The sequence below is a fragment of the Callithrix jacchus genome, chromosome 13 (genome assembly GCF_049354715.1).
Source record: "Callithrix jacchus isolate 240 chromosome 13, calJac240_pri, whole genome shotgun sequence".
Classification (NCBI taxonomy): Eukaryota; Metazoa; Chordata; class Mammalia; order Primates; family Cebidae; genus Callithrix; species Callithrix jacchus.
In genome coordinates, this window is record NC_133514.1 from 39009983 (window position 1) to 39025186 (window position 15204).

General features: G+C 40.5%; 1 protein-coding gene across 1 annotated transcript in view; it reads left to right on the forward strand.

Annotated features, from left to right (window-relative positions):
- BAG4 (BAG cochaperone 4) overlaps nt 1-15204 on the forward strand; it is a 35127-nt gene that overhangs the window by 8749 nt on the left and 11174 nt on the right. The window contains exon 2 of the mRNA XM_002756958.7: nt 10921-11028. Coding sequence (XP_002757004.1) covers nt 10921-11028 — 108 coding nt within the window. The remainder of the gene's footprint in view (nt 1-10920; nt 11029-15204) is intronic.

Consider the following 15204-nt stretch of genomic DNA (forward strand, 5'->3'; position numbering starts at 1 on the left):
TATCTCACTGGAACTAAGTTGGTATAAATCAGAAGCTGATTCTGATAAATATATTGTTAGCCCAAGAGTAACCTCTAAAGAAAAAAAAAAGTATAACCATTAAATTATAATGCTGCATTTGAAAATACTTAAGGCAGAAGAAAGCAGTAAAGGTAGAATAAAGGACAAAAACACATGAGACATTTAAAAAACAAAAAGTAAAAGTAGACATTTAAAAGACAAAAAGTAAAAAAAAATACATGTAAATCCAGCTATATCAATAACATTAAATGTGCATGGATTAAACAATCTAATCAAAAGACGGACTGGATTTAAAAAAAAAAAAAAAAACAAGATCCAACTATATGGTGTCTAAAGGTAGCACAGTAAAGGTTTAAAGATAGAAATATGAGGCCAAAGTGGGCAGATGACAAGCTCAGGAGTTAGAGATCAGCCTGATCAATATGGTGAAACCGCGTTTCTACTAAAAATACAAAAATTAGCCGGGTGTGGTAGCATGCGCCTGTAATCCCAGCTACTTAGGAGGTGGAGGTTGCAGTGAGCCAAGATCACACTATTGCATTTCAGGCTGGGGAAAAGAGTGAGACTGTTTCAAAACAAACAAAAACTAAAACCAAATAGTTTGAAAGTAAATGGATGGAAAAAGAAATATAATGCAATAAAGAAAAGATAAATGTGGGAGGGAGGAACTCAAGATGGTGCTGTGAGAACAACCCAGGATTGAAGCTCTCGGTTAATCCGTGGAGAGGTGAGTCAGAGCTGCATTTTCAGACTGATCTTTCTTGCCCACAGAACGGGGAAATTCCCAAGTATAAAGGAGACGCAGGACACCAGGCAGAGGCTCTGCCTGGAGAAGCCGGCAGCTGGGGTGGTGGCGGCCGGCCCTACCCAGCGATCCCCACAGGGAGCGCCTGTCCGGATGCCCTGTTGAAATGGCAACCTGAGACTTGAGAGGGCTGAACTTGAGACTGAAAGGGACTTGGGCAGTGGGCCAGCCCAGGGGATGGCAGGGACACAGCGTTTGGGATAGCGCAGTGGGAGAAACAAAACGGTGATTCCAAATGCTCGCCGTGGAGACGGTCACTGAGACGCTCCATGGGGGAGGGGCGTCCACCATTACTGAGGCAACCCGCCCCGACTGAGACACACGCCCACTGCTGACGCAGCCTGCAGTTGCCGAGGCAACCCGCCCCTACTGAGATACACGCCCACTGCTGACGCAGCCTGCCATTGCCGAGGCAACCCGCTACAACAGAGAGACTCCGCTGCGGGGCGTAGCCTGTGGTGGAGACCGCAGCAGAAGAGCAAGAACCTGGAGCAACAGGGCGAACCTCACAACAGCAGGGCGGAGCCTCGGCAGTCAAATAGTGATTAGACTGCCTCCTAGCTGGGCAGGACACCTCAACAGACATCCAAAAACAAAGCCCCAACCCCCCAAGACAGAGCATTTGAGAAAAAAAGGGGTTTTTAAATGAACTCTGTTGCAGCAAAATCAAACATAGCAGCCTAACAGCCCTGAATGAACAACAGAGCTCACAGCTCAGCAATTGAGCTCCTATAAAGTACAGACTGTCTCCTCAAGCAGCTCCCTGACCCCTCTATATCCAAAAGACTGACATTTGGCAGGCATCATCCTGGGACAAAGATAGCAGAAAAAGAAACTGGTAGCATCCCTCACTGTTCTGCAGCTGCTATAGGTGCACCCCAGACAAGCAGGGCCTGGAGTGGACCTCAGCAGTCGTACAGCAAAGGGGCTAGACTGGTAGAAGGAAAACCAAGTAACAGAAATACTTCATCAGCAACAATCTGGGTGTCCACTAAGAGACCCAATCGAAAAGTCAGCAACTACGCAGACGACAAGCGGATAAATCCACAAAGATGGGAAGAAACCAGCACAAAAAGGAGGAAAACACCCGAAACCAGAACACCTCGCCTCCTAGAAAGGACCAAAACTCCTCACCAGCAAGGGAACAAAGCTGGACGGAGAATGACTGTGATGAAATGACGGAATTAGACTTCAGAAGGTGGATAATGAGAAACTTTTGTGAGCTAAAAGAACATGTGTTAAATCGAAAGAAACTAAGAACCTTGAAAAAAGATATGAAAAAAGATTTGAGGAAATGTTGACAAGAATGGATAACTTAGAGAGGAATATGAATGAATTAAAGGAGCTGAAAAACACAATACGAGAACTTCGCGAAGCATGCAGAAGTTTCAATAGCCGAATTGACCAAGCAGAAGAAAGAATATCTGAATTCGAAGATCAACTCAATGAAATAAAACGAGAAACCAAGATCAGAGAAAAAAGTGCAAAAAGGAATGAACAAAGTCTCCAAGAAATGTGGGACTATGTGAAAAGACCTAACCTACATTTGATAGGTGTACCAGAATGTGATGAAGAGAATAAATCCAAGCTGGAAAATACTCTTCAGGACATCATCCAGGAAAATTTCCCCCACCTAGCAAGACAAGTCAACACTCAAATGCAGGAAATATAGAGAACACCACAAAGATATTCCACAAGAAGAGCAACCCCAAGGCACATAATCGTCAGATTCAACAAGGTTGAAATGAAGGAGAAAATACTAAGGGCAGCCAGAGAGAAAGGTCAGGTCATCCACAAAGGGAAGGCCATCAGACTCACAGCAGATCTCTTGGCAGAAACACTACAAGCCAGAAGAGAGTGGGTGCCAATATTCAACATTCTTAAAGAAAAGAACTTTCAACCCAGAATTTCATATCCAGCCAAACTGAGCTTCATAAGTGAAGGAAAAATACATTCTTAAAGAAAAGAACTTTCAACCCAGAATTTCATATCCAGCCAAACTGAGCTTCATAAGTGAAGGAAAAATAAAATCCTTTGCGAACAAGCAAGTACTCAGAGATTTTGTCACCACCAGGCCTGCTTTACAAGAGCTCCTAAAAGAGGCACTACACATAGAAAGGAACAACCAGTACCAGCCATTCCAAAATCACACTAAATGCTAAGGAGCATCAACATAATGAAGAATCTACAACAACTAATGGGCAAAACGGCCACTTAGCATCAAAATGGCAGTATCAAATTCACACATAACAATATTAACCCTAAATGTAAATGGACTAAATGCACCAGTGAAAAGACACAGGCTGGCAAATTGGATAAAAATCCAAAACCCATCAGTGTGCTGTATTCAGGAAACCCATCTCACATGCAAGGATACACAAAGACTCAAAATAAAGGGATGGAGGAAGACTTACCAAGCAAATGGAGAGCAAAAAAAAGCAGGAGTTGCAATTCTCATCTCTGATAAAATAGACTTTAAAGCAACAAAGATCAAAAGAGACAAAGAAGGCCATTACATAATGGTAAAAGGATCGATACAACAAGAAGAGCTAACGATCCTAAACATATATGGACCCAATACAGGAGCACTCAGATACATAAGGCAAGTTCTTAATGACTTACAAAGAGACTTAGACTCCCACACAATAATAGTGGGAGACTTTAACATTCCACTGTCAATATTAGACAGATCAACCAGACAGAAAATCAACAAGGATATCCAGGGCTTGAACTGAGACCTGGAGCAAGCAAACCTGATAGACATTTACAGAACTCTCCACCCCAAATCCACAGAATATACATTCTTCTCAGCACCACATCATACCAACTTTAAAATTGACCACACAATTGGAAGTAAAGCACTGCTCAGCAAATGCAAAACAACTGAAATCATAACAAACAGCCTCTCAGACCATAGTGCAATCAAGTTAGAACTCAGAATTCAGAAACCAACCCAGAACCGCACAGCTTCATGGAAACTGAACAACTGGCTCTTGAATGTTGACTGGGTAAACAATGAAATGAAGGCAGAAATAAAGAAGTTCTTCTAAACCAATGAGAACTAAGACACAACATGCCAGAATCTCTGGGACACATTTAAAGCAGTCTCTAGAGGAAAGTGTATAGCAATAAGTGCCCATATGAGGAGAATGGAGAGATCCAAAATTGACACCCTATCATCAAAATTGAAAGAGCTAGAGGAGCAAGATAAAAAAAACTCAAAACCCAGCAGAAGACAAGAAATAACTAAGATCAGAGCTGAATTGAAGGAGATTGAGACACGAAAAACCCTTCAAAAAATCAATAAATCCAAGAGCTGGTTTTTTGAAAAAATCAACAAAATAGACAGACCACTAGTCAGATTGATTAAAAATAAAAGAGAGAACAACCAAATAGATGCAATAAAAAATGATAAAGGGGAAATCACCAGAAATTCAGAGAATATTACAAACAACCCTATGCACATAAACTAGTAAACCTGGAAGAAATGGATAAATTCCTGGACTCCTGTGTCCTCCCAAGCCTAAACCAGGAGGTAGCTGAAACTATGAATAGACCAATAACAAGGTCAGAAGTTGAGGAAGCAATTAAGAGCCTACCACACAAAAAAAGCCCAGGTCCAGATGGGTTCACAGCCGAATTCTACCAGACACACAAAGAGGAGCTGGTACCATTCCTTCTAAAACTATTCCAAATAATCCAAAAAGAGGGAATCCTTCCCAAATAATTTTATGAGACCAACATCATCCTGATACCAAAACCCAGCAGAGACCCAACAAGAAAAGAAAACTTCCGGCCAATATCCATGATGAAAATAGATGCAAAAATCTTCAATAAAATATTGGCAAGCCGATTGCAACAGCAAATCAAAAAACTTATTCATCATGATCAAGTAGGATTCATCCCGGGGATGCAAGGCTGGTTCAACATACGCAAGTCTATCAACGTAATTCACCACATAAACAGAACCAAAACCAAAAACCACATGATTATCTCAATTGACGCAGAGAAGGCATTTGACAAAATTCAACAGCCCTTTATGCTAAAAACCCTCAATAAACTCGGGATCGATGGAACGTATCTCAAAGTAATAAAAGCTATTTATGACAAACCAACAGCCAATATCATACTGAATGGGCAAAAACTGGAAGCATTCCCTTTGAAATCCGGCACTAGACAAGAATGCCCTCTTTCACCACTCCTATTCAATATAGTACTGGAAGTTCTAGCCAGAGCAATCAGGCAAGAAAAAGAAATAAAGGGTATTCAAATAGGAAAGGTGGAAGCCAAATTGTCTCTATTTGCAGACGACATGATAGTATACCTAGAAGACCCCATTGCCTCAGCCCAAAAACTCCTGAAACTGATAAGCAACTTCAGCAAAGTCTCAGGATATAAAATCAATGTGCAAAAATCACAAGCATTCATCTACACCAATAACAGACTTAAAGAAAGCCAAATCAAGAATGAACTGCCATTCACAATTGCTACAAAAGAATAAAATACCTTGGAATACAATTCACAAGGAACGTAAGAGACCTCTTCAAGGAGAACTACAAACCACTGCTCAACGAAATCAGAGAGGACACAAACAGATGGAGAAACATTCCATGTTCATGGTTAGGAAGAATTAATATCGTGAAAATGGCTATACTGCCCAAAGTAATTTACAGAATCAACACTATCCCCATCAAGCTACCATTGACTTTCTTCACAGAACTGGAAAAAACCACCATGAACTTCATATGGAACCAAAAGAGAGCCCACATAGCCAAATCAATTCTAAGCAAAAAGAACACAGCGGGGGGCATCACACTACCGGATTTCAAACTATACTACAAGGCTACAGTAATCAAAACAGCATGGTACTGGTACCAAAACAGAGATATAGACCAATGGAACAAAACAGAGGCACCGGAGGCAACACAACATATCTACAACTATACAATCTTTGATAAACCTGACAAAAGCAATGGGGAAAGGATTCCCTATTTAACAAATGGTGTTGGGAAAACTGGCTAGCCATGTGCAGAAAGCAGAAACTGGACCCCTTCCTGACACCTTACACTAAAATTAACTCCAGATGGATTAAAGACGTAAACATAAGACCTGGCACGATAAAAACCCTAGAAGGAAATCTAGGCAAAACTATCCAGGACATAGGAGTAGGCAAGGACTTCATGAACAAAACTCCAAAAGCATTGGCAACAAAAGCCAAAATAGACAAATGGGACCTAATCAAACTCCACAGCTTCTGCATGGCAAAAGAAACAGTCACTAGAGTGAATTGGCAACCAACAGAATGGGAAAAAAGGTTTGCAGTTTACCCATCTGACAAAGGGCTGATATCCAGAATTTACAAAGAACTCAAACAGATTTACAGGAAAAAAACAAGCCTATTCAAAAGTGGGCAAAGGATATGAACAGACACTTTATGAAAGAAGACATATATGAGGCCAACAATCATATGAAAAAATGCTTATTGTCACTGGTCATCAGAGAGATGCAAATCAAAACCACATTGAGATACCATCTCACGCCAGTTAGAATGGCGATCATTAAAAAATCTGGAGACAACAGATGCTGGAGAGGATGTGGAGAAAAAGGAACACTTTTACACTGTTGGTGGGAGTGTAAATTAGTCCAATCATTGTGGAAGACAGTGTGGCGATTCCTCAAGGCCTTAGAAATAGAAATTCCATTTGACCCAGCAATCCCATTACTGGGTATATACCCAAAGGACTATAAATCGTTCTACTATAAGGACACATGCACACGAATGTTCATTGCAGCACTGTTTACAATAGCAAAGACCTGGAATCAACCCAAATGCCCATTGATGATAGACTGGTTTGGGAAAATGTGGCACATATACACCATGGAATATTATGCAGCAATCAGAAATGATGAGTTCATGTCGTTTGTAGGGACATGGATGAATCTGGAGAACATCATTCTCAGCAAACTGACATAAGAACAGAAAATGAAACACCGTATATTCTTACTCATAGGCGGGTGATGAAAGATGAGAACACATGGACAGAGAGAGGGGAGTACTAAACACTGGGGTCTACTGGGGGGAAAAGGGGAGGGCCAGTGGGAGGGGGAGGTGGGGAGGGATAGCCTGGGGAGAAATGCCAAATGTGGGTGAAGGGGAGAAAGCAAACAAAACACACTGCCATGTGTGTACCTATGCAACTGTATTGCATGCTCTGCACATGTACCCCAAAACCTAAAATGCAATAAAAAAAAAAAAAGAAAAGATAAATGTTTGAGGTGTCAGGTATCCCAGTTACCCTATTTTGATCATTACACTTTGTATACATGTATCATAATATCACATGTATACCCAAAATATGTACTACCTTTATATATTAATTTTATACACACACACACACACACACACACACACACACACACACATACATATGAAATATGCAAACACCAACTATGAGAAAGCTGGAGTGGCTATATTAATATCAGACCAAATATATTTTATTTTACTTTTTGAGATGGAGTCTTGCTCTGTCACCCAGGCTAGAGTGCAGTGGCACGATCATGGCTCACTGCAACCTCTACGTCCCAGGTTCAAGTGATTCTCCTGCCTCAGCCTCCCAAGTAGCTAGGACTACAGGTGTGTGCCACCATGCCTGGCTAATTTTTTTTTTTGTTTTGTTTGTTTTGAGCTGGAGTCTCCTTCTTCGCCCAGGCTGGAGTGCAATGGCATGATCTTAGCTCACTACAACTTCTGCCTCCCAGGTTCAAGCAATTCTTGTGCCTCAGCCTCCCGAGTAGTTGGGATTACAGGTGCCCGCCACCATGCCCAGCTAATTTTTTTATTTTGTGTTTCATCGTGTAGGCCAGGCTGGTCTTGAACTCCTGACCTCAAGTGATCCACCCACCTTGGCCTCCCAAAGTGTTGGGATTACAGGCGTGACCCACCATGCCCAGACTGAATTGTACACTTTAAATAGGTGAATTGTATGGTAGTGAGTAAAACTGTTAATAAGAATACCAGTTTTATGACTAACAATTAACTGTTGGATGCAGTTTAGGTTTCTTTGCAGTTCAGTTTGTCCTTAGAGAATAAATTCCACTGAGGACATATAGTCAAAATAATGTGAGCTAAAAGTAATTTGAAGTAATTATTTTTTCTCTGTGGTTATGTTACCAACTTGATATTTAGTTATTGCATTAATTGACTTTTCCTATACTAAAACAATTATTCCAGGATTTTAGTAGCTTACAATGATAAACATTTATTTCTTGCTTAGGTTCTGAGTCCACTGCAGTGGTTCTACTCTAGGGCCCAGGTTGAGTTCAGGCCTACCTGTGTCTTCCCATCCTGGGACTTCAGTTGAAAACACAGGTCCTATATAAGATAATGTAGGTCTTGTTGAGGGCACAGGAATACAAGAGGGTTCCTAGAATTTGCAGCGACCCCCAAATCCTCTGGGTGGACTGACACACTGTCACTTTTACCCATATCTATTGGTTTTCTATAAAAGGTTAAATTACATTTTTTACTTATTTGAGTTTGTATTGACACCACCACATTCACTATCATCCAGTTCTTCCTCATCTTGCCTTATTCTGTATTTTATCTTTCCTTGTCCTCGTGAAAGTATCAGTTCCCAAGAACACTACTGTATGTATTTATTCTATTCTACAATACACACAAAATGGTTTGAAAATTAAGATAATATCACTACTAATAACTTTCTATGAAAAGTTTAATATATTTTTGAATTTCTTTTGCCTTTAGAATATGTACCACTAAGGATGCTCATTCAAAAAACTGTTCAAGTTATTTGAATTATTTTCTCTGTGTGGTTATCAAGTTGGTAGTTTTTTTCTTTTTAAAGATGGGGTCTTACTCTGTTGCCCAGGCTGGAGTACAGTAGCACAGTCATAGATTATAGCTCACTGTAACCTTGAATTCCTGGACTCTGCTTCTGCTTCTCAGCTTCCTGAGTAGCTGGGACTATAGGCACCCACTATCATGCCCACCTGATTTTTTTTTTTTCTTTTTGAGTAGAGACCAAGTCTCACTATTTTCCATGCCGGTCTTGAATTCCTGGCCTCTGGCCTCAAACAATCTTCTTGCCTCACCTACCCAAAGTGCCGGGATTACAGATTGAGCCACTGCGTCCTGCACAAGTTAGTGTTTTGTTTTGTTCTGTTTTGAGACAGATTCTCACTCTGTTGCCCAGGCTGGAGTACAGTGGCACAATCTCAGCTCACTGCAACCTCCCCCTCTCGGGATCAAGTGATTCTCTTGCCTCAGCCTCCTGAGTAGATGGGATTATGGGCACCTGCCACCGTGCCCAGCTAATTTTTGTTTTTTTGGGATGGAGTCTTGCTCTGTCGCCCAGGCTGGAATGCAGTGGTATGATCTCGATTCACTGCAACCTCTGCCTCCTGGGTTCAAGCAATTCTATGCCTCAGTCTCCCAAGTAGCTGGTATTACAGGTGCCCACCACCATGCCCAGCTAATTTCTGTATTTTTAGTAGAGACGGGGTTTCACCATCTTGGCCAGGCTGAGTCTTGAACTCCTTACCTCGTGATCTACCTGCCTCGGCCTCTCAAAGTGCTGGGATTACAGGCATCAGCCACTGCGCCCAGCCAAGTTGGTGGTTTTTTAAGAAGACAAAATACAGTTTGAATTCATACTGATATTTACAATTCAAATTAAGGATTATAAGGTTTTAAGTTTCATTATTATATCTGTATCTCCTATCTCCCATTGTGAAAATACTGATTCCCAGCAATACCAATGTACGTATTCATTTGCAACTATAATACCAGCATACACAGTATCAAGATAATAGTACCAAAAGTGTTAGCCGAGCACGGTGGCTCATGCCTGTAATCCTAGCACTTTGGGAGGCCAAAGTGGGTGGATCACCTGAGGTCAGGAGTTCAAGACCAGCCTGGCTATCATGGTGAAACTCCATCTTTAAAAAAAAAATTTTTAATTTTTTTTAAAAAGAGTGCTGATAATTATTATGATTATACTTTAATTTTTTACGATTGCTGAAAAAAATTCAAAGTATTACTGAAAACAAAGTATTATGAATTTGATAAGTAGTGCAGTTGCTAACAGGAATAATCTCAGTTATTTCAGATGCCAATGAATTTCTTTGTAAAATCATATGGAAGGTCTTGTTCAAGTTTAAAACTATACTTAATCTATACAGTTCAAAGCAAAATAACTCATAGGATAATAAATGTATGTAATAAACCAGATAATAAGTGCTCTGAGAAGTTTTGAATCTATTTGGTATTTTATCAAAGTTTTTTGGCTTATTGTAAATCATTGCATTAACTTTTTGAGTTGGAGAGAAAGGCTGATGAAATGATTGTTGTAGCTAGATTTTCTCTTTGGATTGGTAAATGTTCTGCACCAATGCCTGAAACTGAGGCTGCCAGCAGAAAGCTTAGCCGTAGCAGAGAGTAGAAGAATATGAAAAAAACTAGGGTGTGGCAAGGCAAAGAAGTTGGAGATTAAAGATGTATGTGTGCTTGAGCTAAACTCTAGTAGTGAAGTCTTCATGTTCCCAAGTTATCGGTAAGTATAACAGTAGCAAATAACCATTTTGTTGCACTAATTAAATTAGTAGTCCTGAGGATTAGTGACTGGAGAGGGATAAAGGTGATCTAATGTCTGATTTTGCTAATTATCTTGATATAATAGAATTCCTTTATATAGCATTTGGTGTGGTGGCATTGGTGAAATGCATAAGAGCAGCTTTTTAACTAGCTAATAATTATTTTGTCCTAGAGCATGTGCTTTACCATGCATTGAGTAATGAATGGTTTTATAGTGGGGTTCTATTGCCTTTTTTCTTTTCTTTTTTTGTTTTAAAGAGACAGAGTCTCTGTTGACCAGACTAGACTCAATCATCTGGGCTCAAGGGATCCACCCACGTCAGCTCTGCTGTATGGAACAACAAGCATGTGCCACTGTGCCCAGCTTATTGCTTTTTGTCTATTGCTTTTTTTAAAATCCTTATAACCTGCCTTTATCAATCTATCTCAAAATGATGTATGAATGTTATTAAGAGTGAATTTGTTTTTCTTTTTTTCTTAGGAGCAGCCACCATATCCTAGCTACAATTCTAACTATTGGAATTCTTCTGCAAGATCTAGGGCTCCTTACCCAAGTACATATCCTGTAAGACCAGAATTGCAAGGCCAGGTATGGTTTAAAAACAGAGACTTTCTGAACTTTTTCTTAATGAATAGATTTATTTTCAAAACCTGTGTAGATTTCAGAGTAGTGATGAGTATGTTTTTTTTCCTTTGTTTTAATGGGCTCCATCAATCTCATCTTAATGTTTTTAGCTCAGAGATAAATATCTAGGCAAATATTACCTATAGCTTGAGGCATAGTAAATTATTTTTCAGGACCCAGAAGCAACAAACAAAACGTACTTATTTTTGAACATTTGACTTATAGACATTTAATTTAAAATATTTTAAGCATATAAAAAGTACAAAAAATACGTACATTTTAAATCTGGCTTGCAGGGCTGGGTGTGGTGACTCACGCCTGTAATACTAGCACTTTGGGAAGCTGAGGTGGGCAGATCACCTGAGGTCAGGAGTTTGAGGACAGCCTGCCAACATGGTGAAACCCCATCTCTATTAAAAATACAAAAATTAGCTGGGCGTGGTGGCAGGCACCTGTAATCCCAGCTACTTGGGAGGCTGAGGTGGGAGAATTGCCTGAACCCAGGAGGCAGAGGTTACAGTGAGCTGAGATCACACCACTGCACTCCAGCCTGGGTGACAGAGTGAGACTCTGTCTTAAAAACAAAAACAAAAACAAAAAAAACTTCAAAAACAAACAAATCTAGCATGCAGATTTGTCATTTTTTCTTTGCCACATTTGTTTCTGATTTTCAAAAAAGAAGTAAAACAAATACAATGGAAGCCCAATGACACTTCTTTTCATTTACTGAAGTTTTATTTATTTATTTAAAATAGGCTGGAGTACAGTGGTGTAATCTCAGCTCACTACAACCTCCTCCTCACAGGTTCAGATGATTCTTCTGCCTCAGCCTCCTGAGTAGCTGGAACTACAGGCATGCACCACCAAACCCAGTAAATTTTAAGATTTTTAGTAGAGACAGGTTTCACCATGTTGACCAGGCTGGTCTCCAACTCCTGACCTCGGGTGATTTGCTGGCCTTGGCCTCCTGAAGTGCTGGGATTACAGGTGTGAGCCGTCACGCCTGGCCTAATGTTATATTTGTTATTCCATTTGTGTTTTTATGCCTTTACAATGTGTATATATATCCATAAACTTTATATACTTTTATTTAACATGTCTTTAAACTTGTTATGTGTGATTTCATACTAACAAACACACTCCTGCAGTTTGCTTCTTTTGCTCATTGTTGGTTTTCATCTTTCCATTATATACATATGGGATAAGAATTTCCCTAGGGTATGGAATTTTTGGGTTTAGGTGTGTACGTTTTCATTAGATATAGCCAATTACTCTTCAAAATGGTTGTACTAACAAAGGAGTAATTGTCATATTTGCATATTTCCATATTTTTTTCTATCTAGCCATATTTCTGCTTTTTCTGTTTGTTTGTTTGTTTTTGAGACAGGGTCTTGCTCTGTATCCCAGGCTGGCATGATGGCAGCTCACTGCAGCCTCAACCTCTTGGCCTCAAGTGATCTTCCCACTTCAGCCTCCTGAGTAGCTGGGACTACAGGTGCACACTACCATGTCCAGCTAATTTTTAAAATTTTTTGTATAGTTAAGGTTTTGCCATGTTACCCAGGCTGGTTTCCCAATCCTGGGCTCAAGAGATCTTCCCACTTCAGCTTCTCAAGTAGCTGGGACTATGGGTGTATGTCACCATGCCTTGCTAATTTGTTTGTTTTTTGCAGAAACAGGGTCTTGCTGTGTTGCCTAGGCTGATTTTAAACCTCTAGCCTCAACCTGTCTTCCCAAATTGACCTTTCAAAGCACTGGGGTTAGAGGTGTGAGCCCCTGTGCCTCACCTATAATGAACATATTTATGTGAACCTCAGGATGAGGTTGATCAGAGATAATGGAATGCAAAATAAAAGATCATGTTAGTACTTATCACAGAGTTTCATTTTACTTGTATCAGCCTCATCCTTGACTGAAATTGAGTAGTTATTATTATTGATAAACATTACATAGTTGTAGTTTGACCACATATTATAAAATCCACCCTTCAAAGTGTACAGTTCAGTGGTTTTTAGTATATTCATAAAGTTTACCCATTATCACTGTCGAATTCTGGAACATTGTCCTCACCCCAAATAGAAACCCTGTACTTAATATGTCATTACTCCCTCCCCCCAGCTCTTGGCAACCTGTAATCTACTTTTTAACTCTTAGGATTTGTCTAACCGGACATTTTATATGGAATTATACAGTATGTGGCCTTTTGTTTCTGGCTTCTGTCACTATGTAATGTTTTCAAGTTTCTCCATATTGTGAGGATATACCAAATTTCATCAATTGATAGATATTTGGGGTGTCTTTCTTTTTTTTTTCTATTGTAAGTGATGCTGCTACTACATTCATGTACAGGTTTTTTTTTTTTGAAACGGAGTTTCATTCTTGTTACCCAGGCTGGAGTGCAATGGCGCGATCTCGGCTCACCGCAACCTCCGCCTCCTGGGTTCAGGCAATTCTCCTGCCTCAGCCTCCTGAGTAGCTGGGATTACAGGCATGCGCCACTGTGCCCAGCTAAGTTTTTGTATTTTTAGTAGAGACGGGGTTTCACCATGTTGACCAGGATGGTCTCGATCTCTTGATCTCGTGATCCACCTGCCTAGGCCTCCCAAAGTGCTGGGATTACAGGCGTGAGCCACCGCGCCTGGCCTCATGTACAGGTTTTTATGTGGAAATATGTTTTTAGTTCTCTTTGGTCTATACCTAGACGTGGAATTGCTGGGTCATAGAGTAACCCTATATTTGTCAATTTGAGGAACTGGCAAACTGTTCTTCAAAGGTACTGTACCATTTTATATTCCCAGCAGCAATGTACGAGGGCTCTGATTTCTCCACATCCTTACCAATACTTGTTTTCCTTTAAAAAAAAAATTACAGCCGGCTGGGTGTGGTGGCTCATGTCTGTAATCCCAGCACTTTGGGAGGCCAAGGCAGGTACATCATGAGGTCAGGAGTTTAAGACCAGACTGGCCAACTGGTGAAACCCCATCTCTACTAAAAAATACAAAAATTAGCTGGGCATGGTGGCTCATGCCTATAATCCCAGCTACTTGGGAGGCTGAGGTAGGAGAATTGCTTGAACCAGAATCTGGGAGGCGGAGGTTGCAGTCAGCTGAGATTGCACCACTGCACTCCAGTATGGGCTACAGAGTGAGACTCCATCACAAAAAAAACCCCACAAATTATGGCCATCTTAGTGGGTGTGAAGTGATATCTCATTGTGGTTTTGATTTGCAGTTCTCTGATGACTAATGATTTGAGCATCTTTTCATGTGCTTTTAGCCATTTATATATCTTGTTTGGAGAAATGTCTATTCAGATTCTTTGGGCTGGGTGTGGTGGCTCACACCTGTAATCCCAGCACTTTGGGAGGCAGAGGTGGGCAGATCACTTGAGGCTAGAGACCAGCCTGAGGAGTTAGAGACCAACCTGGCCAACATGGTGAAACCCCATTTCTGTAGTAATACTTTGCTTAAAATACAAAAATTAGCTGGGCATGGTGGCAGGTGCCTGTAATCCCAGCTACTTGGGAGGCTGAGTAAGGAGAATTTCTTGAACCCAGGAGGTGGATGTTGCAGTGAGCCAAGATGAGACTGCACCATTGCACTCCAGCCTGGGTGACAGAGTGAGACTAGATTCTTTGACTATTTTAAAATTGGGTTGTCTTTTTATTGTTGAGTTTTAAGCATTCTTTATACATTCTAGATACAAGTTTCTTATCAAATACAGTCATTCATTGCTTAATAAGGGGGATATTTCTGAGAAATGTATCATGAGGCAATTTCGTCACTGTGCAAACATTATAGAGTGTACTTACACAAGCCTAGATGGTATAGCTTACTACATACCTAGGCTATATGGTATAGCCTATTGCTTCTAGGCTACAAACCTGTACAGCATGTTACTGTACTGAATACTGTAAGCAATTGTAACACCATGGTAAGCATCGGTGTATCTAAACACATGTAAACATAGTAAAGATACAGTAAAAATACAGATAAAAGATTCAAAATATTATGGCTGTACAGGGCACTTACCCTGAATGGAACTTGCAGGACTGGAACTTGCTCTGGGTGAGTGAATCAGTGAGTGGTGAGTGAATATGAAGGCCTGGGATGTTACTGTGCACTATTGTAGGCTTTATAA